Source organism: Chenopodium quinoa, unplaced genomic scaffold (genome assembly GCF_001683475.1).
Source record: "Chenopodium quinoa cultivar QQ74 unplaced genomic scaffold, ASM168347v1, whole genome shotgun sequence".
In the NCBI taxonomy this organism is placed as follows: domain Eukaryota; kingdom Viridiplantae; phylum Streptophyta; class Magnoliopsida; order Caryophyllales; family Amaranthaceae; genus Chenopodium; species Chenopodium quinoa.
This window is the reverse complement of record NW_018743623.1, coordinates 604,510-630,254: the sequence shown is the minus strand read 5'-3', so window position 1 is coordinate 630,254 and position 25,745 is coordinate 604,510. Positions and strand designations below refer to the sequence as shown.

The following is a 25,745-nucleotide window of genomic DNA, read 5'->3' as shown; positions in this document are numbered from 1 at the left end:
TGACGGATGGATGTGGATGGAGCAATTGGAATAATGGATGGATGCAGGTGAAGCTCCACCCGATCCAATTCTGATCCATTGCCATCTCTAGACGCAACCCTTTCCACTTAGGGTTAACCATACCAATTTTTTCACCTTTTAGGGTTTTCGTTTAGTTCGGTAGCGAAGCTGCCGAAAATGTGGTGGTGAAAGTGGTGTTCATGAGCTACTATAATAGAGGAGCAGTAAAACAAGAAGAAGGTGGAGGAGGAAGAAGTTGGAGGATGATGAAGATGGAATAGGAAAAAGAAAAAATTAATAAATAAAAATAAATAAAGAAGAAGGTGGAGGAGCAACCGGTTACCGGCCGTTGGATTGTTGCTGCATCCATGAAGAAGATATAGTCTTACTTATTATCAGACCTTTTTTCTTTTTTTTACACTCTCTCTCTTTTGATAAAGTAACCCCATTTACTTCTAGAAATTAAATTGGCGTTAAACAGGGGTTCCTCATTGCATGTGACAATAGAGCAAAAAAATATTTTTTAAAGCCATTTTGCAGAAAACAAAACTAAATATTTACTGAATTGCCATTTAAATACGTTTATCAAAGTGTGTAACTTTGGCTCCCTTAATGTTGAGGTCGGGCCTGAAATTTTTATCATCTGTACAAATTAAATATTTGATTCAGTCCCCCTCTTCAATACACAGTTACACAGTCACACCCATTTCAACAACCTTCAACGACCCCACCTCTCTCCTCCCAACATTCAGATGCCTCCGAAGGGCCGTCCACGGCGCGCTGCCACCCGGAAAAAGCCACCACCGCCAGAAAATCCCACTATTTCAACCGAACCCGCCGAAGAAATACATGCAGATAATCACCAACCACTCACTGAAGCTCCTCTTCCCGACAACGACGTCGTTTTGGCTCCATCATTAGAAACCCTAATCGCCGGAAAACCAGAGCTACCTGAGAATCAAGCACAAGCGCCGGAAACCGCCGTGAAACCTCAAGACGACACCGTTTTGGGTTCTGAGGAGACTAAGGATAAGGATAGTGTTGGGAAGGCGAAGAAGGTGGTGAAGAAGACTGTTAGAATTGTGAAGAAGGTGATTAAGAGAGTTCCGAAAAAGGTTGTAAAGTCTGAAATTGATTCTAAAATTGATCAAATTGATAAGGTTGGTGGTAATGTTGATTCCATTTCGAAACCTGAATTTACAATTGCAGCTTCTGTTAATGAAGACGAATTAAAGTCTGCTGGAAAAGGTGTTCAATTGAAGGAGGAAATTAATGATTCGATGTTGAATATTCGAGAAGAGGAATCGAAGTGTGCCAGTAGTAGTGTTCAATTGAAGGTGGAAAATCATGATTTGAATTCGAATTCAACAACTTCTGCTGAGGTTGGTGTTCAATTAAAGGCCGAAAGTCATGATTCCGATGTTTTAGTTTGTAAGATGGAGGAGGATGAGAGTAAGGTGGAGGTTGCTGAGAAGAAGGATGTTATAGAAGAAAATCGAGGCGAGAATGCAGTAGGAAAAGGAAGTGAATTGATGGAAATTGAGAATGTTTCGAACAATGAGGGTAATGTGGAGGAGAGGGGTGGAGAATGTGGAAAGGAAAGTGAGGGTTTGGTTATTGCCGAGGGCGGGAAGGGAGAGGAGGTGGAAGATGGTCAAGGAGAGGGGAAGTTGTTTAGAGGGGAATTGGAGGCGATGGAGCGAAAGAAGAGGCGAAAGACGGAGATATTTATTGGCAGATTGGATAAGGATGTCAAGGAGGAAGATATCAGGAAGGTTTTTGCAGAGGTTGGTGAAATTGTGGACTTGAAGCTGATTTTGAATAGTAAGACTGGGAAGAAGTTTGCGTTTCTGCGGTATGCGTCCGCAGAGGAGGCCAAAAGAGCGTTAGATAAGTTTGCCAAAGTCGAGGTATATGCTACTGCTGCTGCTTTTCTTGCTTATTTGATTCATTTGCTGTTTTGTTGCTAAATAGAGGCTAGGTGTGCAGTGGTTCATTTTCTGGTTGATTTTATGAGATTTATGAGTTCTCTATATAACTGTTATCTTCTCTGCCTATGGTAAGACACTATTAAGTTGTTCTGCTATGTTGACTTAATATACATAGTAGTATATATTGGCTCATGGCCTGGGATCATGAATTGTATATTGTTTGAAAATTTTAGCCTGTATGTTTGATGTGAATTTGTGAAATATGACTAGTGTCCCCTAAACTATTGCAATATAAAATATATTGATTGTCTATGCTCAAATAGCATTACATAAACCCAATATTATATACCAAATGAGTATAAAGCATTAAAGGAGTAAAGTTTTGTACTTGGTTTTGTTCAAATTCGGATAGTATGATCCTCTGGTCAAGTTTGGATTGGACCGTAGGTTTAAAATGGATTAGTCTCAGACTCAAGTATACTATCGGTCTAGTGAGTTCTGTCTCAAGTTAAGATCATGTTATTAGTTTAGGATTTCATGTCAAATATAATTTGGGCCATTAACAATTCTACCTTTAGAGTTGACGTGATTGTCTATCACGTTTACCTATGCACAATTTCGATAATATATCTAATTATCAATAAGTAAATTTATACAAAGCTGATATTACGAAAATATACAACAAAACGATTCCGACAAGATCCTTACAGCTAGTCAAAGTAGAATTTGTAATAGTGTAAAAATCAATACATGTCAATTTAAAAAGAATGGAGGAAGCAATTATCTAATGGTGATTATACTTTACTTCCTCTGTTCTAAATTAATTGACATGTATTCATTTTAGGGAACCTTCTTTATAGTTAACAAGTTTCTAATTTGGGTAAGTTTTTTATTTTTAAATGCCAATATAACCCTCTCTTATTTTCTCTGTTCTCCCTCATAACAGACCCTAATCTACTCTTTCATCTCTCTCCTCCCTAATCCACTATCTCTCCTTTTAATAACCACCCGTCCACCACCACGATACCTTCCTAAAAATGGTCTCCTCCCTCTCCGCATACGATTTCCCTCATTGTAGACGTACTAGGGATTAAAACCATGTACATAAAAAGAGAGAGAAGAAAAGATTAGGCTGGAGAGTGGTAGCCTAAAGTTACTAGTTTAATAGCTTTAATCTTTTGCAATCAAGAACCAACTTTTCCCTTGCTTTTTTTTTTTTTGACAGAAAATCTTTCCCTTGCTAATTTCCTTTTATTTAGGTAGCAGCAATTTGAGTCCAATACAATATAATGACCATCAATGATCACCCACTGAGCCTTGCATGATTTCTAGATTCTGGTTATCTGATGCATCCAGAAAATTAACCCCTCCTTCGCTACTGTGCGGCTACTTGAGAAGACATGTTCAAAAAGCTACTAACACTCAAACTGAACCAAAGTTGAAAGGTTCCCGCACAGTAGCAATCTCACCAATGCATAGAGCAATGACACTTAATCAAAAAAATTAGTAAGATATATTGATACAAAGATGGAAGTCATCATATGTTGGAGAAAGTACCACTATGAAGTTGTGGGAAAGGGTGATTGAACATAGGTTGAGAGCATGCACAAGCATTTCAGATAACCCGTTTGGTTTTATGCCGGGGAGATCTACTGTGGAAGCAATCCATTTGATAAGACAAATAATAGAGTTTTATAGGGTAAAGAAGAAGGATCTTCATATGGTCTTTATTGATTTAGAGAAGGCTTATGACAAGGTGGCAAGAGAGGTACTTTGGTGGGCAATGTTGAAGAAAGGTATCCCATGAAAGTACGTGCACCTGGTTAAGGATATGTATCGGCGGGATGTGTCAACAAATGTGAGGACATGTGGAGGGTTGACAAAAGATTTCCCTATTACAATCGGATTGCATCAAGGGTCTGCATTAAGCCTTTTCTTTTTGCAACGGTTCTAGATGAAGTAACTAGACCAATTTAAGATGAAGTTCCATGGTGCATGTTGTTCGCAGATGATATCGTTTTGGTGGATGAAACTAAGGATGGGGTTAATGCCAAGTTGGAGCAATGGAGGCAAAGGTTGGAATCTAGAGGGTTTAAGCTAAGTCGGAGTAAGACTGAGTATTTGGTATGTCGTTTTGGTACTCAGAGGGGGACAAGCAATGAAGTGGTGAGTTTGGATGGAAAGGATTTGACCATGAGTGAATGTTTTAAGTATCTGGGGTCGATCATCAAGAAGAATGGTGACATTGATCAAGACGTGGCCCACAGGATAAAGTCGGGGTGGCTTAAATGGAGAGCGGCCACGGGAGTGTTATGCGACTAAAGCATTCCCTTACAGTAGAATTTTACAGATAAGACCAGTGTTGCTCTATGGTACAGAATGTTGGGCTTCTAAGAAGGAGCACATTAAAAAGATGGAGGTTACAGAAATGCGCATGTTAAGGTGGATGTGTGAGAACACTCTAAGAGACGAAATCAGAAATGAGGTTATTCGAAAGAAAGTAGGTGTGGCAGTTATTGCAGATAAACTAAGGGAAAATCGCCTGCGTTGGTTTGGGTATGTAAGACGGAGACCCAAGGGTGCACCGGTGCGAAGAGTGGAAGAGTGGGACCATGGAGGGGTTAAACAAGGGAGAGGGAGATCGAAAATGACTTGGCTGGAAGGAGATAGGAAGGTTATGAAGTGTATGGATGTGCATGAGGATGAAACATTGGATCGTAAGGGATGGAGGAGGAAGATTTATGTCGATGACTACACAGAATAATCAAATTTGGCTCATGTTAGCTGACCCCACTTATGGGATTAAGGCTTTGATTGATTGATTGATTGATTTTGGCTTTGCAGTTATATTGAATATTGATAGAAATTATGGCAATTTCATCCTACTGATTAAATAAAAACTATCCTCAACAATCAATCAATCAATCAAAGCCTTAATCCTATGAGTGGGGTCGGCTACATGAACCAAAAGTGATTATTTCGTATAGTCATCCACAAAAATGTTCTTCCTCCATCCGTTACGATCAAATACCTCATTCTCATAATCTGATGCAAATCCATATACTTCATATCCTTCCTGACTCCTTCCAACTAAGTCACTTTCAGTCTCTCTCTCCCTCGTTTAAACCCTCCATGGTCCCACTCTTCCGCTATTCGTACCGGTGCACCCTCGATTCGTTGTCTCCGTCTTACATGCCTGAACCAACGCAGGCGATTTCCCCTTATCTTGTCTGCAATGCCTACCACACCCACTTTCTTTTTATGTACATGGTTTTAATCCCTAGGATAAGTCATGCTTTTGTCTCATGTGCACAAGTGGCGGCTGCCTTCTGTGCTCCGTTTTACACTTTTTTGTTGTACCTCTCTTCTTGTTAAGGTTGTTTTTGTCGTCCGCTTAGGCCCTTCTCCTAGGTTGGTTCATTACATAAACCCCAAGGTTGCTGTACGTCGTTTCAATCTCAAAGAGCAATCTTCATTGCTAATTTGCTCCTTGTGTCTGGATTTGAACCTTCTAGAGTTCTAGATGAAAGTCGAAAGTGAAACTTAAACTTTAGGGTTTGTTCTCATTGTTGTTTTTAGTTTTTTTTAACTCTGATTTGTGGTTTGACTTTTATTTTTATTTTAAAACTAATGGAAAATAGTTTTTATTAATCTAAAATAGAACTAAAACATTACACCTTCTTCTTTTCACCACTGTTGATGGGTGACCTCTAAAACCACACGTCTTCTGTACTCATCAATCTCTGTTATCAAATAACCTTCATTCCTCTTCCTACCCATTACCATCCATTAATTGCAACCTGAATCTAATTATTTCATTCATCACCCTAATTACATCAAACCTAATAGTTTTCGAGCCATAGAAAGAGGGGGGAGAGAGAGAGAGAGGGAGAGAGAGAGAGAGAGAGAGAGAGAGAGAGAGAGAGAGAGAGAGAGAGAGAGAGAGAGAGAGAGAGAGAGAGAGAGAGAGAGAGAGGGAGGGGAGGGGAGGAACATAATTTCAGATTTTTGCATCACTTATAATTCATCAGCAAATTTAGGATGAGGCGGAGAGCATAACTTATTTCATTACAAGATCAATCTACAAAAACTTGGAATTTCAATTCCATAATCTTGAACAATTTATGCCAGCAGCAAGAATGAGAAATTGAGAACATCTTGACGATGTACAAAAACTGATAAAATAAATCAATTCATTTCGGCCATGAGAAAGACTAGATCAAAATGATAAACAAAGAAAAGAAAACTCAAAACATTGATGAACAATATTGAATCTGGCCACCAGCAAAAATATTGATGAAAATTGCAAAAAAATTTGTTAAAAAAAATTGATTGTACAAGCTTCCATGTTTGTAGAATTGAAATAGAGGGATTTTAATTTCTAGAAAACAAACAGCTATAATAATTTTAGGAGGAATTGTGCATCGATAAAGGAGAGAGGAGAGGGTGACTTACTAAACCAAAGCTGTTTAAAACCACTAAATGTGGTTTCCCTTTTTTGTTTTTATGGTGTAACTTTAGCAAAATTTGTTTATTTCAACACCAACACCGAACAAATCTTTTTTGTTTTTAAAAACTAAGTAACCAGAAATCCAAAACTACAACATTTCCAAACAGACTTTTGAAGTTTGAACCTGAAGATATACTTGATGGATCTACTTTCAAAAGTAATAAGTTTTCAATAATTTATCCACATGGCAATTTGTACTGAGGATCCGGGTATGAAATTTGTTCCGGACACGCCAATTGGCTCTCGGGTATTGCAATGTTGTCTTAGAGATTCAAAAATGGCGGAGAAGAGGTTGAAGGTGGAGTCTTGGAGCTTTAAAAATGGCGGACACTCAAACATATTCAACAGAGGAATGGTGGAGTTTTATTTTGGATCTACACTCCAACTATTCAGCAATATAGAGTAGAGAGAAATAAATACAGTAATTAATGGCTAGAGAATTATTTTGGATCCACACTCCATTTTCTTTTTTTGAAAAAATTTTAATGTATGCTTTTTAAAGTACTCGTACAGTAGATAAGAGTTATTGAGTATTTTTTTCATTTAAATTGGCAGTATTAGGTAGTAGTAGTACTACATCATACAGTCTAATAGTCTATTTTATAATAAAAATTGTTATCATTTTTATGGGAACTTGCCACGATTATCCATTTTTTTTCTTTTATTGCCGTATCTATACCCGAGTCCAAAGTTAAGACGGTGTCCCCGTGTTCCAAATTTTTGAAAATGACGTATTGGACACTTAGATCCGTACCAATATTGGATACCCGTACCGGTGTCAATGTAACATAGCCACAAGTTGTGTTAAATGGTCCAAGATTGTTGTTATTGTGCTTCAAGTAGTCAGACCAGACAAGTCTAATTTGATTTGTGAAAACTAATGCCCATTTTAGTTTTTGGTAATAAAGTTTACTCATGCTGTGCAGTGGAATTGTTTTTAATCAGCACTGTAGCGGCTATATGAATGATAATTTATTTCACCTAATTTTGGGTCACCGCCACTTACTTTATGCCTAGACTCTAATAACCTTATCATCATCGTTTACATAATACAATTTGGAACGTTATTCTTGTCTATCATGTTCTTGTGCAAATTTGAAAATACTTTCCTTTTTATGATGTTTAACTGGTTTTTTTTTTTTTTTTTTTTTTTTTTTTTTTTTTTTTTTTTTTTAAAATCTTTCTTGGCTCTTTTAATTCATGCAATCAAAGATTTGTGGCAAGGAGTGTGGTGCAACCCCTGTCGAGGGCAATGATACAATTTTTCTTGGTAACATTGACAAGAAATGGAAGTATGAAGATGTAAGACTCATGCACTTTTTAAATTCTTAAAAAGCACACTCTTTAGGGCGACTTCACTAACTAAACTTATGTTTGGGTAGGTTGTCAGTTTGTTGAACAGGATTGGTATTGGAAACATAGATAAGGTCACAGTTATGGTGGATTCGAATAACAGCGAATGTAATCGTGGGTTTGCATTTGTTGAATTTTTAACCATCAATGATGCTCAGCTTGCTTATACGAAGCTTCAAGAGAAAGATGTTTTTGGGAAAAATAAAAAATTAAAGATTGCTTGGGCTGAACCTTTGAAGGAGCTTGATGAAGAAGAAATGCTAAAGGTATATGTTATGTAAAATATATTGATGCTGTGGATGGATAGGAACTCACAATGTTTGGCCTAATGACCAGTTGCAAACTTGCAAGTGGTCAATGAACAGTTTCAAGTAGAGCATTATAGATTTTCATTAACATGTGTAAGAATATATTTGGAGCTTTTAAGGATATTTGAGGATCTCCTAATTAAGCATGATTATTTGTGGTGCAATTAATATTTTGCAGGTCAAAACAGTATATGCGGAATTTATACCTTCCTCTTGGGATGAAATGAAATTGAGAGATACTTTTAAGAAGTTTGGGGAGATAGATGATATCGTTCTTGCTCGGAATCTAAAAACAACCAAGAGGAAGGACTTTGCATTTATCAGTTTTAAAACTCGTGAAGCTGCTATCAAATGCATTGAATCTTTTGGTCATGACTTAAGCAGCAAAGTCGAAAGCAAGGTTTTCTTTCTTATTCATAAAACTTTTGAATGCTTGTATCAGTTTATGACTTAACTAAAATGCAATTATGTTTTTAGGTAAGTGTGAAAGTCTCCCTTGCTAAACCAAAGCCAAAGGTAAATCAAAGACCAATTGCAAAACCTTTTGCCAAGGAGGTCCCCAAAACAATGCCAAAAGCCAGTCACAGTGAGTAAATCATATGCTTGTTGTCAATAATTTGTTTGAGACGATTAAGATGAACTTAGCTGTTGTGACTGAATTTTGATTGATTATTGCTTTTGGTGATTGGTTTACTCATTGCAAAGTTTTATGTATAAATTTTCATTAATACGAAGTATTTTTTGCAAATAATTATTTACTTTTATATTGTTGAACTTGCTTTATCCAGCTTATTAGTATTTAAGCTCTATAATCCTTGGGTATTCTGTTTGATTTAATTCTTAATATAATCCCTCTTTGCAATTAATTTCTTTTCAGTGATGGATGTTCTTTAAAATGTATCTGTGAATGTCTAATGACCTTATTTCTGCTATGCCTGTAAAGCTTCCTGAATTATGTGCTTTAAGATATATATTAACAATTCATAATTTATCAATGCCGTTAGTGGTAAATATTTTGACTTTATGCAGGTAAAGTTAGGCCAAGTGAGCCTTTAAACTGGACACATCGTACGGTACCTCGTCATGGTATTCAAGTTCCTGATATGTCTTCTACAAATGTTGAGTTGGTCCAGTTATTGAGGGAGCAAGCTTCATGGAGATCACCACATGCGAGCCTAAGCAACAGTAATCAGATTCTTTCTTTGCTTTGTTTGCATTATGGAACTCATTGCATACATTGACCAAGATATGCTTTTGATTTGTATTTTTTCCCCTAACTTAGACTCTCTCTCTCTTTTTTTGGTCTAAAATAAATACGGCGAAGTACTTTACAATATCTACCATCCAACTGTAAATGTAGATGATGGGCATTAGAGTCTAATTTGATGTCAGCTGTATGTTTATTCTCTAGCATGAAGGATTTACGTGAGAGAACTTCTTCTTAGGTAGACATTTGACAATATGAACCATAGGGAGGAAAAAAAATCCTAATGAAACGTTATAATAGATTAGAAGCATACCAACACAAATATAAGCGATTAATCATAGAAAAGAAGCAAGCATGCGTAAAAAAATGTTTTCAATATGTAGACACCTAAAAATGGCTCCCCAACCGATACCTGATGATGAGGGAACCCTTTCATTGCCATTTGGTTTGGGTAGAGTGTTGAAATAAAGGAGTACTTAGTTTTATTTTTAAATCCATTTAATTTAACTTTTCTAGCTCATATTTATCTTAATCTTAGGCCCAAACTATTTATTTTAATCCTTTATTGGCTGATGAGATACGTAGTTATCCCTGATGAGACACGTGTCTTAATCTTATCCCTTTATAGGCTGTTGAGACACGTATTTTATTTATCTTAATCTTAAACCCAAACTATCTCATTTAGTTGATGAGACACGTGGTCGGGGAGACATGTTTAGGTGTCTACACAATACCTTTTCACCATAGCTTCCTTGTTGGGCATCTGTTTTGTTTCCTTGAAGCATGCAATTTACTTTGTTTGGGAAGCTAAGGATGCAAATATGGGTGGGCGAATACCCATACGTAGAGCACTTTTTGTAAACGTAAGAAACATTTTTAGCTTGAAGAGTTAGAGTAAGCATCTGGAAATTTTCGTCTGGTCCACACTATTGTTGTGCCCTTGACACTTCGGTATTTTCTAGAATTCTAGTGTTTAGCAGTATCAGCACCTTCCCTGGCATTATGTATAAATATTTAATCTGCTAACCATAGGTGGGTGGTTTTTGGTGGGGAGGGGGGGAGGGGATGACCACATCTGGGGGTTATTGCTTAAATCTCTAGTTTGGCTTTCCTTAGTTAAATTATGTCTATACTATTGCATTTAGGCAATTGGTGGTTGTTCTTGTTGGGCCTTTAAATTTCTAGAATTAGCCTGCCCTTTATGTTTGGGATTTGTTCCCCTTCCTATGATGGATCTTGAGATTTCCTCTTTAGCAATTCTCTTGTTATCAACTGAATTGAACCTTGAGGAAATTTATTTTATGATGGATTTATATGCAGGACCCATGGATATGCGCTACTCTAACCCCTTATCTGGGAGGAAGCGCCAATATTCTGATATGGTAAGTGATATTAAGTATTTAACCTGTATCTGCCTTTTGGTTCTTGTTTCTTTTTATAATATTTCCTTTGTTTTTTGCTACTAGGAAACTGATCCGCTGCATGGAATCTCAAACAGATATCCTCACTACCATTTGGATGCTCCTTATTCTGTTGCAAGTTCTAGGTGGTTTGTTATTTGAATTAAACCTATCAATGCAGCTTATTTTTGCAGTTAGTATTCTCTTCATATTCTTATATGCTGTGGGTCACGCTGTCATTAAATAATTAGCTATTTGTTGCTTCTTTCAGTCAAAATATAATGCCTTCTAATGGTCTTACAAACCCTATGACCTATCATCAACGGCATGGTGGGTACACTTCTGGTAAGTTGACTTGGGATTTTCAACGATTTGGTTGAATGGTTTTCCTTTTGTATTCATAACACAGCGGTGTGTTTATCACCAGGATCACTTTATGGAGCCAGAAATTATGCAAACAATGTTGAGGTATGTTGGACAGCATTGAATTATACCTAGGCTACTAGCAGTTGCGTATTATTTCAGTGTAACCCGATGGTTATCTTAAACTTTCTAGCTCTAGGAAAAAAGCAGCATTATGATCTTCTAGTATCCTTGTCACTTTGCCTGTCATTTCATTAAATTATTGAAAATATTTCTACCATGTATCTTTGAGACATCTACCCACCAACCTAGTTGGCTGTTGTGGATTATAGATCATTTTGCCTCCAAAAATCTCCCTTACGCCAGTCACATATCTAAACTTGACATTTGGTGGTTAGAAGTTGAAAGACTTGAAACTGTGTTGCTATGATATCACCCACCAAATATTTGGTAATTGCTTACTTCCAAACCCTTACCTCCCCTTCTCCCACCATTCCCCAAACAAAAGAAAAGGGGAAAAAAATGATTGTAAAGTAGGTTTCTTATCTTTATTTTTCCTAGAGCACCTGTGCTCATGCCTCATGGTGCAGTGCAATGAGTTCCTGACTTGCTTCTGCTGTTTCTTGCCATGGCAGATCAGGGATAAAGCGCATGAACACAGTTTCCCATATCGACGATGTAAGTAACTGAACTATAGAAAAGCTAACAACATTGTTACTACCCACTTCACCATGTTGGAAACCATGTTGCATACATTGTACATGTTGACAGTTTTATTGCCCTTATGTGCTTGTGTGAAAATGCTCGTGTTCATGCTGCTACATTGGTGTTAAGAAAACTCCTACTTGCAAAGACGTGTAAGGAGAGATCTCTATTCTCTCATTATAGGATATATAGTTCTAGTCCTTGTGTGGTAATACCGAAGAATTTGCTTATATTGTTATGAACATTTTGCAAAATAAGATATGGAATTATAAACTTACATTCCTTATGTGGAGGGATTAGTAGGTAAGGTGGGGTGAGAAAGTGTATCCTAGGGAATCTAAATTGTTTGACCTCTACCCTTAAATAAAATTTACAGTCTCCACTTTTGAAAGTTGATATTGGAGTACATAAAGAGTACACTTAACCCTTTTCTTTTTGCAATAGTTATGAACACATTGATCAGTTCAATTCAAGAAGAAATACCATGATGCATGATGTTTGCGGATGCTTTTGTGTGAATTGACGAGACAAAAGTAGGTGGGAAGCCAAGGTGGAATTCTAGAGATAGACATTAGAGTCTTGAGGCTTTATGTAGAAGTAAGACAAACTATTTGGAGCGTAAGTTTAGCGGAATTTGAAGTAGGGAGGCAAAGGAAATCTCCTTGGATGGGAGTATTGTGCAAGGTTTCGAATTCTTCTGCTATTTAGGATCAATTATTCTAAAAGATGGGGAATTGGATGGATATGGTGTTTGTAGAAATAAAGTGGGTAGACTGAATTGGAAGAGTGCTTCGGGGTTCATATGTGATTCTGGCATGCCCCATAGATTGAAGGGAACATCCTGCCACATGACAAATAGACTTACCCTATTATATGGTGTTGTGAAATATTGTCATATTCTTAAGATGAATTTGGTGATGTGTGTGTTCATGTGTTGTGAACTTGTGATGGATGTGTGGTCATACACTCATACTAGAAAGAAATCAAGGATTCAATGAGGAATGAGGTAATTAGGAACAAAGTAGAGGTTACACCTATTGAGTATAAGATATGGGATAATCGCTTAAGATGGTTTGGTCATGTAAGACACACTGGTTTGGTTAGGAGAGGCTTAAAGAGTGCAAAGATGGGATTGTGAGGGTTAGAGTAAGACCAAAGAAAACTTAGGAGGAAGGTTATTGAAAGCTATATGAGATTTTTGGGGATTGAGGGAGTTGGATTGGGCGTAGTGAAAGAAGATAATACTTTAATTTTCTTTCCTTTTTTTTGTGTGTGTGTGTATTTCCATATACTTTAATCCCTGTATTTCACTAACTTTTAGTCCTCACTCGTATTTTATTAATTCTCTTTGTTTTTCTAAAATTTTGCATTTATCCTCTTAACATTTAATTACTTCCATGATTTAATTTTCTTATCACTACTATTTAATTTCTTTGTTTATATTTAGTTGCAACATATCTATTTTCACGCTTGCCCACCATTAATTAGTAAAAATTATAAAAACTTAATATTTGAAAGTATACTTTGAGAATAATCTGACTATTTTTTTATTTGAATATAAATAGTTAAAGAAATCTAAATTGTGTGTGAATAATGTAAAAGTTGAAACGTTGAACAGAAAGATAAGCAGGAAGTATATGTTTATCTATCAATGGAAGATGTACAAAGTACAATGTAAGGGCTTGTTGTATATGGGCCTATCATATACTCCCTTTGTCTATTTATTAAAAGCCTATTTGGGTTTTTTCATGGAATTAAGAAACTTGTAGATTCCTTAAAACCCAGGAAGTAAATTGAAATGCTTAAAAAAATCAGAAAAATTAGTTGTCCAAAATCACTGTCTCTCTCCTCCCTTTGGCTCAGCTCCGCCACTTCCCCCACTCAAATTGAATCTGTACAACTTCATCTCCCCTCAAATTAAATCTACACAATTTCCTCTTCCCCCATTTCAGTTTTCCTTCCCTTTTCATATATTCTTTTTAGGTAAATGATTCCTTTTTTTTTTTGAGAAAAGATTAGGTTTCCTTTAATGGAGTACAATGCTAGGTTTAAAGCTCGTTGAAGGATGAGTGGTAGATGATTATTGCTTTGGCCGAGTGTTTATTGTTGACTCATTTATAAGGTGTAAACAATACTCCATCATTGTACTGTAAATCAACAAATATAACCCTCATTTTATTCTCTCGGCCAAATCTTTTTTCAAACATTTACAATTAAAAACAATCACTCAAAAATGAGTTAAATCAAGGTATGAAACAATAAATCAACAAATAAAACCCAGACTGGAATTTTTGGAGGAGAGAGAAAATGAACAGTGGGAATTATTTCCAGATCTAAGCAAAATTTGCTAACAAACTCAACAATTAATAAAGGGGTTTTGTAGTTGTGCAAGAAAACTGAATTTTCTTTGCAAAATCTTTATTAAGTGCAAAGAATCGAAGAAAGACAGATATGAACCAGAGAAAAAAAAAAATTGAAGAACCGAAACGCTTGAAAAAGAGTGTAGAGAGAGTGAGAGAAAAATTGTCGGTTTTGGGAATGAAATAAAAATGAAAAGCTCAGCTTTTAACCTTCACCCTTTTTTGGGACATATAGGGGATTAAACTTAGGGGGTGAGGTTATTTTGGTCAAAATTTTATATCCTAAAATAGAAAGATTCACAAATAGGCTTTTAATTTTTGGCAGCCCAGAAAAGAATACAAGCTTTTAATAAAAGGACGGAGGGAGTACTAAAATAAAAGTCAATTAAATTTGTCTAAAGTTCTGTATTGGTAAAAAATGTGTCAAGCAAAAAAATATATATAGCTTTTCCAAAACATATACAAAACCACATTATAGAAATACCAAACCAAGAGACGTAATTCCTAACTTGCTAACCGGGAGCAGTGTTCAAAGGGGGCATACATATTCTGAGTCAGTTAAGAATTTCGCGTGAAAACCTGACAAGCACAAACATGCCATATTTTGTACTAGGGTCTTATCCTTCACAAAACAAGCACAAACATGCCATATTTTGTACAAGGGTCTTATCCTTCACAAAGCAAGCACAAACATGCCATATTTTGTACAAGGGTCTTATCCTTCACAAAACAAGCTAGTTAACAGCCTCGCATAAATGTGCACTAGGTGACAGATGTGCCACATTTTCATGGATGTTTTGGCTAGTTATGATGTTGTATCATCTCTTCACTGCATCACTTCCAACTCTCACCTCATCTTCACACCTGGATAAAACTTGCAGCCTCTACTAACACTCCTTCAAACTCAGTTAGTTAGACATCTTCATATCAAACCCAGTATCCCTACCTTGCTGCACAATTTTCTATTCATCTTTTCTCTTATATATTCTAAAATGCTAAGGGAATGCTTGAACATGAGTAGTGTATGACTATCTAGCTTATCCTTGTTTAAAGCATTTCAGTTTTTGAATCTGGCAAAGGACTAGCATTTCATCTCTATCCTGGTGTCTTTATTGTCTAGAGCTAAAGCTACCTCTTTTACACCAAATTGTCAAGAGGCTCGGTTGTTGACCTTGAAAACATTATTCTTGGAGTCATAAAGTTGACACATGGCTTTGAGAAGGATGTTTGAATTTCCGATTATTGGATAAGACTAATAACAGTTCGCAGAAAACCAAGTTAAGACAATGATCTCTTTCTTTCCTCATCCAAACAAAATAATTTGGTTAGGAGATACACTTGATTATGACTGGCTTGTTTTTCGAGTCATTCTCTCCCGGGTTTTGAATTTCACGGAGTTGTTAGGACTATTTATGGGTCTATTTAGCTTCCATTCATTAACCCTACAATAAAAAACAATTCAATTGCATAAATATGGTTTGATGCAAATTAAATTTAAGCTGGGCTATATAAAATTATAAAGTGCAAAACAATATATTATGCATAGAGGGATAATTTCAAAAACCATTTCTAGTAATACCATTTCTCTTATATTTGGAGAGGCACTATGGAAAGTAAAGTTTACTGGATTACACTATGGAAAGGAGAGTTGATCGAACTATGGCAAAGAGATATTTGGTCGTTGGTCAAACAACCTAAAGTCAAACAATATTTTTACCTAAACCAACCTAAGACAAGTATAGGGCAAGCAAAGGATCGTATTCACAAGGAATGGGTATGAGTACACCAAGAATATGAAACAATTATAAGTTAGTTCGGTCACAAATTGGGATTTTGATTAATTAACTGCCTTGGAGATAAGTGCTAGGGCGAATGGGATTCAACACCTACTAAACCGATAGATCAACAAAGCGGATAGACATGAATCATACTCGGGGTGATAGAATGGGAACTTAACATTGTCTTTTTCAAAGTCACAACATAAACATTTCCTAGATCAGACATGATAAGGAACAAGCCTCAATGGTAGGAAGTGGATATCTAACTCGAGTTTGTGTTTTGATCATTCTGAGATAGCATGAAGCACAAATAATTAGGATTTCTCCCTGAAATTATCACACTAAAGCATCCTAATCATTGAAACAAGACAACCATAATCATGAAAAAGATATAATCCAATTGCACATGAAAAGACTCACTACCAAACCCCATATTTAATGTGAGTAAGGGACCAAAATACACATGCAATCAATCAATTCAAGTACAAGCAGCATTAGTCCAAGGTAAAACATGAAGACATCCAATTTAATCAATCCATGACTTGGTTGGGTTTTTACCCAACCCCCTAGCTAATTAACTACTTACTACACATGGTGGAAAGTATTCTAACAATCAATTCTAAAGCTATCATGAATTCAATTTAAATAATGGAGAGATAAAACCAAGATGGATTGAGCATGCAAGAGCAATTAACAAGCATAAAAATCATAAAATTAACAAGAGTGAGAGACAGAGAGAGGGTCTTCATAAGCCCTTTTTGACTTAATTCTTCTTCCTTGCTTTCCTATTAGCCATCGTAGCCTCATTTCTCCTTCTCATTGCTTCTAAATTCTTTGCTTCTTCGACGAAGTGCTTTGCTTCTTTGGATCTAAAATAGTATAAAAAACAATAACAACCCCGTGAAGTGTGGGATACACAAAAAATGAATAAAAATAGAGTAAATAGTGAACTAAGACATTGATTTCTCACAATACCAAGGCTCAAATTATACTAAATAGCAAGCTATCAAACTACACTATAAAAAGGAGAGTTAGCGAAACAATGCATTTCAGTCAGTGCTTTGACTTGAAACCAGTATTTTCAAACTAATTCCCGTTCTATGCCTATAGTAACTAGTTTTATATTGCCTCTTTGCCTTTCTTGTAAAGCGCACACCAATGCCCATACAGCTTTTTGTTCTTTACAAGGCTAGTTTGATTCTTTCAGCAATACAACTCTCCTTGTGTTACAGGATGATGCTTGGTCTTTTTAGATTCCCTCTATCTTTTTCCCAGTCTAGGATTTTATGCTTTCTCTAAGAGTTGTTCTTACCGACAACTTATCTTGAATTTATGTCCTAAACTTCATAATCTGAACTTTCTTTTCTTGGATTCCAGATTTCCAGGTTGACTAAATTTTTTTGTTTGGATGAAGAAAAAACGACAGCAATGTCTTTTTCTAGTTTTTTTTTTTTTTTGTAAATTGTTGTCATGGCCTTATCCAAAAAAAAGAAAATTTAAATACCCTTCTCAAAGCCATGTATCAATTATATGACTCCAATAATAAGGGTTTCAAGTTTAACAAGCAAGCCTCTTTACAATTTAGTGTGAAAGAGATTGGTAAATATACTGAACCTTTCCCTGATTTTATCAAAGACCTCCCAAAAGAGATACCTAAAGTGACCTCAAGAGATTTTAAGAATATTTTGATGAGTATGGATGATGATGAGAGTAGGATTCAGATTCAATTTTGAAAGGCGAAGTACTATTATGTGGTTGATTTAGAGAATATTTAAGGGAGGTTCTTAAAGATCTTCAGAAATTGAGGATATTAATTAGGCTAAGATCATGCTAGAGAAATCTTGGAGTCGGTGATTGCAGCACAGACTATAGCTGAACTGTTCTAAAAAACAAATATACTTCGCTAGTTGTGCTCTAGTGTTAGAGGTATGGATTAGCTACTTAGCTCATTTCCTACGTGTCACACACTCAAATTACAGCACTTTGTGAAGATTCTCCCATATTTTTTCACCCATAAAGATCCAATAGATTTAAACTACTACAATATCAAAATCGTAACAAAGGATTTTTATTTCATTCAACTACCTAATCCATGAAACTGCTACATTTCCAATTTTAGTGTTGATTTACAATGGTGTTCGGGCAACAATTGCCTAAAACCATTGCGTAAACTTCGTCTACATCCGACAAATGTTTAACTGTAGCCATTGTAATGTACCAATTGTTGCTAATTCCACAAGTGTTTGTTTGCGTTGTTCTCTTTTTATTTAGTGGAACAAGTTAAAAACACATCTGTTGTCTTTGTTTTTGCACCTAGCTTTGGAATTTGGTGGTGCTTTTGACTATTTTTTTTTAGAAAATAATGTGTAACTTAATGTTTGCATGATATATATGCGAAACATTTTTTTTACTTTGGTGATAAAGTACTTCAAGAATTTGTTATATTCATGAGATCACTTGTTTACACAAAAACATAAACAGATTGACTGTTGGAGGACTGAAGAGAAAAGCAACTTGGTAGTGAACTTGTGATGCTACAAGCTGATATGGAGTGGTATCAAAAATGGTGAGCCACCAATTAGTGTGATTCTAAATCGGTAATTATATTTCGTTTTCTTTCCTTGTAATTTCTATAATTAGGTTGTTAGATTTAGAACCCGCCTTTTCTTCTACTAGTTTTTATGTTTTTGTCTTCTTTGTTCAATGTGCATGGATTGTTCATAGTCTCCATACTATATTGCTTTGAAACAATCCATCCTAGCTTTTCCATAAGATGTTAAACTCAGTCTCAAGTTTTTTATCCAAGACATTATTTATGGTGTTATTATGACAAGTACCTCCACAACTTCGCCTTTAAAGATTCAATAACAAAACAAATTGTTATCTTAACTTTGCCTTCAAAATTTCAATGACATTATTTGTGGAATCTGAAGATCCAATCGGTGACCCAAAGCGCAAAATTGTACTTTAAACTAAGCATCACATCTGGCACTAGCCTTCTCTTCAATTCTTTACTCCTTGCTTTGATGGCCCATCTCCATCTTTCAAGACTCATCATGGTAACTGTCAAATAATAGCCAACTAAAATTTGACCAATTTCTGATTCAAATGCTCACACATTTTTTCACCTACATGTCATTGTACTCTTTCTTTACTGTGTAAATGTATATGGTCATTCTGTGCCAAAATTGAAGTAAAGATTTGAGAGACAAAATAATTCATATTTATGGAGAATGTTATCCTTGCTTCCCTTGCCAGTTTTAATAGCCAAAATGGCAAAAAATAATCTTATTTGCAAAAATAGTTTGGACACTCCCTTAAGATTTCCGAAAAATTCTAAACTGATAACACAATCCTTTGTGGTTACAACAAAAAATTTGTGTGTTCATTCTGTCACACAACAAAAAATGTGTAATGTGCCAACAAAATCTGCAGGGCCCTGAACCCAGAAAAGTTCATTGAATATGTTGGCCTGATATAGAAAGTTGAAATGTATTTTAGCAACCCTTTTAAAGCAAATGGAACCTCATTTTGTAAGTGACTCAGCCTTTGGCGAATGATTTGCACAACTACAGTACAGTAAACTGCATACTTCTTGAGTTCTTGAAGTATCATCATCTGCTCTTATCCCTTGTGTTCTTCATTTCAATTTCCTATAAGTTGAATCTGCAAAGAAAGAACATGTATCTTTTAAGCCATAATTTATGTAACAGATTCATCAGCTCTCAATTAAGACTGTTACATCTTTCTTTTTTCTTTTGTTTTTTATTTTTTTAATTTTATTTATTTATTTATTTATTTATTTTTAATTTTTTTAAAGGTAAATAATTATGTTGCCAAACTCGTGAAGTAGTGCACCCTTTTTTCCTTTTCTCTTGTTGGGAGATTTTCGTAGTTTAGGTAATTGAGTTTTCTTAGTTGGACCCTATTCTCTTTACCTTATTTTTGTTAAACTTTGTTATTTTTACTGAACTGAAATTATTTTTGCTGAAATGCGATTAATTAAATTGCCTGAAATTTATTTACCAATGAAAACTTATTTTTACTGATTCTCAATTATGTTTGTTTTTTCAATTTACCGATTTTTACTAATTAAATTTTTTTACAGATTAAAAATTATTTTTACTGAAATGAAATTGTTAGGGCCTTATATGTCAAGATGTGTCTAAATGGTGTATTGGTGATGTATCATTCACAAGAATATTTTTGGTCCATGGTGCTCTCTCCCTTTCTACTCTGTAATACTATATCTAGTGGTTAGTGGCGGAATGCATTAATTAAAAAAAAAAAAAAAAGCTTGATAATATATCCTTCCCTTTTGAGATTTTCGTTTTAGCATCATCTATGTCTTTTGAGATTTTTGGAATATAAAATTTAATGTCCAACTTCGTCTATAACTTGACTTTAAACCTCAATAAGTCACGTAGTTACCATTAGAAAATGCAGAAATTAGACGTAAAATAACGAAGAACTATGAAAAATAGACAAAGACTTTTACTTTTTTCGTTTCTTTTTAGTTGCATCACTTTCCTAAAACGGAAGTTTAAAATTAGTTACATCACTTTTCTTTTTAGTTAATAAATACTCTTTATCTCTCCTATTGCATGGGTCCATTTGTTATTCTCTCTATTTCTCTCATCTCTAAAAATTGTCTAGGAGTCCGTAATTTGCAAAGTGATGTAATTAAAAAATCACGGAGGAAGTATTTAGAAAATCTCCTCTTTGCCAAAGTTAAAAGCCACCAATTTGCTTTATTGCTTTAGTTGATGTGTATACGATAACACTAAACTCAATGTCTAAAGTCTAACAACATTTTTACTCACAAGGACACACTAACTTTGCCTCATAATAGACTTTTGTTATAGGTTTTAGGAAATTTTGTCATAAACCACCTTTAAAAAGTTATAGACCACCAATTTTAAAAAATTTTGTTGCAACTTACTACCAACTGCCGAAAAGTGGATGTTGACCACTTTCTCCGGCTACGCATGTGACATTTTCTCTTTCGATTTCCCCCTAATGACATTTTCTCTTTAGATTTTCCTTATTACGAATCCTAATTCTCCCCCTAATGACATTTTCTCTTTCGATTTCCCTCTTCTTTTATGTTTCCCTTCCCTCCCTTGTCAAGTCACTGCCCCTTCTCTTACTTGTGCAATCAGTGCCACCCTTTTTTCCCTCATCGAATCGCTGCTTAGATATGGGGTTTTTGAATGGAAGTGGATTGGTTTTATGGTGGTGAGTTGTTCTTGGATGATTTTTCGGGATGATGGTGGTGGATAGGTTTAGGTAGCTACGTCGCGATCGATTGGGGTGAGTTTTGCTATTGGGTTGGATGGGTGGGTTTTGCTACTGGGGCGGGTGAATGGATGGGCGACCTGTGGTTGGTGGTTTTGGGTTGTTCGGTGATGGTGTATTGGTATTGGGGTGGTCAGTGGTGGAATTGGGATGGTCGGTGGTGTATTGGGGTGGTTAGTAGATAATTAATTTCCTTAAGTTGGAAAGAAAGAGAAACAGAGGTGGAGTAGAGGAAAATCGAAAGAGACAATGAAAGGAAAAGAAGGGGGGGGGGGGATTAGGGTTCATTAAGCTAGGTTAACACCGGAAAAATGGTCTAAATTCACATTCCGGCAATTGGTGGTATGTTGCAACAAAATTTATTGTAGTAAACTTAGATTAAGAAATTATTATGACGCATGCAAGAAAGATCAACAAAGAAAAACAAAAACACAGATTCACGCGATTTTAAGGTATTACATATAATACTCTCATTGTTCCTTTTAATTAATACACTTCCCTTATAAAGTTCTTATTTATTCAACACACTTTGCTTTCTTTCTATAAATAGCATATGCTTGCTTATGATAGAGTGTGCTCATCTATAAAGTAATAACTAAACTCGGTTTCACTAACTAGTAGCAAGGGTAAGAACGGGATGAACGGTTGAACCCAAGAGAGTTTAAATACTACTTCCTCCGTTTTTTTTTTTCGTAATTGCATGATTTGTCATTTCATGCTTGCCGATACAATACTTTGATCATTAATATATATTATACTTAAGTAAAAATTACAAGGTTTTGATTTTTGAAAAGTAGACATCGAGATGAATCTAACGAGATTACGCATGACTCTAATTTTCTATGGATAAGTCACAAAAGAGGGTCAAAGGAAGTTTCTATGCCAATTACCAATTTTAATTGATTAGAGATTAGAAATGAAAATTACAATAATAAGGTCTAAGCCTCTAAGGTCTACAATTTCGTATGAGACATTAACATGTAGGAGAGGCTCTCCAAGGTGTTGAAGAGATTGTGACATGCACTTGGGGAGGTCTCTCCATTAGGGCTCCAAGCCTCCAACAATTCTGCAAGGGGAGCACAATAATCATCGACTAAACCTAAAATCCTCTCTACTGGTGTTAAGATAGATCTTCAAATTTTGAGCTTTCCTGGATAATCCACTACCTTTGATCGTTAGACTTGCAAAAAGGGTGAAGCCAATTCAAGGGAACCACTAAAACACCAAAAATAGGTCAAAATTATACAAGTCTGAATAAGACTAGAATAGTGAAGATAAACAAGAAATGGAGGTTAGAACAGAGTAAAATAAAGGGGAAAAAATGCTTCAAAAGCAAAGTAAAAATACCATATAAAGTGGATCAAAACTCCAGTTATCAAGCTCCCCTTAACTAGCCATGCTTGTCCACAAGCAATCAAAGTTTAAGTAACCAAAAGAAGCTTGATGTATGGTTCCCTCTAAAGTCATGCATGCAATGATTCAAAGTTTTTCCAAAACAAGTAAATAGAGCATAAACTGGAAGACGAAGAACGAGCATTTAGCAGACTTACTCCAAACTAGCAAACCTATGCGATACTCAACATGATTGGTACAAAATTCAAGCCATGTCCTCCCCCCTAGCTCAAATCATAAGCGTCTAAGTGACATCACAATTAATTGCTTGTGGCTACAAAGTGACATCACAAGCGTTCAAGTAGGAGCTAGAAAAGGAATGAGAATAGATCAGAAATCTCATCACGAACCATCCTCTCCATATGCTTGAAAAGTAACTTTCTCCATCAATGAAGACTCAAGGTTAAGTTATGATATTTAGAATGTGGTGGTCAAAACCTACTCCATTAAACGATTATACAACAATTTTATTATATTTCATTTTATTTTCTTTTCTTTTCTTTTTTAAACACAATAGTAAGAAATTAACCATCTAGCTTCCGTCTTTCAAGAAACAAACCTGAGTGGGATTACATTTCCCTCTTTTCTTTTACTTTTGCCTTTTTTTTTCCCCTTTCCTAGTGCTTCCTTCATTCATCACCTTTTAGAAAGCATACTCCATATTAGCCTACTAGGGTTAAAACATCTGAAGGTCATGGCTTGTAATGTGGCTAAGAAGGAGAAGGTGGGGTGTCTGTGTTATATACTCCTTCCGTTTCCTAATGTTAGTTTTACTCGTCTCGATGAGTACTTTATTAATACTCCGTTCGTTTTTTTTTTGTAAGGTAGAGTTACTATTTCCTTCCGTTTTTTTTATAAGTTAGAGTTCCATTTTTGAAACTAATATATCTTTACCCACTAATGTCCTCACCTTTCTTACTTTATCATTTCTCACTCCTCTAACGGTCTCCACACTCTCTCACACCACTTTACTTTTCAATAAAATAATAACCTTATCTACCTCACTATCATCTTATTTTATTAAAGCTTCTAAAACTTCGTGCAATCTCATTTTTAGCCTATAAAAAAAACGGAGGGAGTATTTAATTTTTATAATTTTTGCTTGCTAGTATGAAATTAAAGATATTTGTGATTAAAGTTTTGCATCGGTATACATATATGAGACTAACATTAGGAAACGGAGGAAGTAGTATTATATCCGCTATCTCACGGTCATATTTGTGTTCTTTGGAGTTATTTTTACTACTAATATGTATTCTCTAGTGTTTTCGTAGTGTTGGTATTATTTTGTAGGAATCTACGATTTTCGCGGCAATTTTTTGAACAAATATTGGACCACTACGTAGATATTGGAGATTGGATCGCATTTTAAGACCAATCAAGGTTTGAAACCCGAATATCGAACCCGAGAGAATTTGAAGCCAAGGTCAAGCAAGAGAAATGGAGCTCAATGATTAAGAGCTTGGTTCATTGAGTGATGGCTTAGCATTGCAAGCCCAAGTGAAGAGAGCCGAAAGCCATGAATCAAAGAACCGAGGCCTAAAGTCAAGAGCTCAAGAGCCAAGGCCCAAGAAGAAAGTAGCTTAAAGGCAAAGCCTTAGGTTAAGTTGCGCCCCAACCACCATCATACTTGGGTGGATTACTTGTTAAATTGTGGATCATATTTAAGGGTGATTTAATTATTATTATTGATTGTGGATTATTTGCTTGAATTTATCGTAGGTTTGCTTGAATTGTAGTTTGCGAGGGTTGTTGTAACACCGGATAATTCTCTTTTCCAAACTTATTACCTAAAATAAAATAAAGGTGAACCATTGACATGTCACCATCATTGGGGCTAAATCATCCGATTTGGTTTCGATCTAGACCATAAAATGGAAAATGGCCACAATCATCCCTATAAAATGTTTTTGAGTCATGATATTAGGAGCTACAACGTAAGTATTCATTCTTGTTAGCCTCAGTGAAGATATACCACAATAGGTCTTAGCTACACTCTGGTGCAGTTATCACCACGGCCTATAAAATGAACATTTAGTGAAAAAAAATATGAACACGTAAAATAAAAAATAAACATTCAGTAATAAAAAATGAATATTTAGTTTATGAGAATGTTTAAAAAATTATCATTTAGTATATTAAAAAGGAAAAATGAAAACTAATAATCCCACCTTTAGTGTGTCTTCCAGAAACAATCCCACCTTTTGAAATTCCAGAAACAATCTCACCTTTGACCCCCATCTTCCATTAACAATCCCTTTTACCTACAACCTGTTAATTTTTTTTTCTAAATCTCTCCTTGGGCCACCAAACCACCACCATACCACCACCAAAACTGCAACCCTGCCATGCCCACCCTCACCCCCAACCACCACGAAACTCGCTAGCCACATCGAAAAACCCTTTAACTACCCTGAAAAACCCCACGCAACCCCGAAAAAAACCATCCAACCTAGAAAAACTCAACCACAAGCCACGAAAAAACACCACCCATCCCTTAAAAACACCATCCCAAGCCACGAAAAACACCACTATCCACGAAAAACACCACACAGCCCCGATATTTAACCCCTAGTCCCGAAAACCTCCACCTCCAGCCCGAAAAATCCCACCTAGCCCTCAAAACTCAACCGCTAGCCTCAAAAACACCCAAACTACCCCTAAAATCCCCACCACAAAAACCTCCCGTTTCTGGAAACAGAATTCTCTTGGGAGTGTTAGGGTAAGGTATCAAGATGTCCTATAATCCAAGTCCAATTGTCCCTTAGCTCCGCCTTGTAAAGGTATGTCCGAGGGCTCGACTTGCAAAACAGAGAAGGTTAGCTGCCCCGGGGGTGTGACCCGGGAAAAACCCCTCCGATGCTTAAGTCAGCAAATGTACTTTCTAGAGAGAGAAAGTAGAGAGAGAGAGAAAGTAGAGAGATAAGGAGAGGGAATTAGAAAAAAGTCCCCATCATTAATGAATGATGAGCTATTTATAGTTGTACTTTTCAGGTGGCAAACCTGTACTTGTGTGGACATATTAGGGGCAAATCCGTACTTTGTAATGATTAATGATGGGCTGGACCATGGAGGGGTATTTTCGTCATTTTAGGTACACTGGGCTTAGGACATGGACTAGGCCCAAACATTAAGCCCGA

The 25,745-nt window shown here is 35.9% G+C and overlaps 1 protein-coding gene across 3 annotated transcripts; it reads left to right on the top strand.

Moving 5' to 3' along the window:
• The first annotated feature begins 621 nt into the window (after window positions 1-621).
• LOC110683178 (heterogeneous nuclear ribonucleoprotein R-like) lies at window positions 622-24,447 on the top strand. 3 transcript variants are annotated; one of them, XR_002503574.1, is made up of 13 exons: window positions 622-1,910; window positions 7,654-7,743; window positions 7,824-8,060; window positions 8,281-8,502; window positions 8,580-8,688; window positions 9,132-9,287; window positions 10,630-10,691; window positions 10,776-10,855; window positions 10,981-11,054; window positions 11,137-11,177; window positions 11,708-11,750; window positions 18,397-18,481; window positions 23,880-24,447. XR_002503574.1 is itself a non-coding variant. In XM_021859524.1 (12 exons), exons 1-12 carry the CDS (start codon window positions 753-755, stop codon window positions 18,399-18,401), a joined length of 2,277 nt encoding a protein of 758 aa, XP_021715216.1. In that variant the 5' UTR covers window positions 622-752; the 3' UTR covers window positions 18,402-24,447. The 3 variants fall into 3 exon arrangements, 1 of the variants encoding a protein (XP_021715216.1); XR_002503573.1 differs by having other exon boundaries at window positions 19,351-24,447; XM_021859524.1 differs by having other exon boundaries at window positions 18,397-24,447.
• The last annotated feature ends 1,298 nt before the right edge of the window (window positions 24,448-25,745 follow it).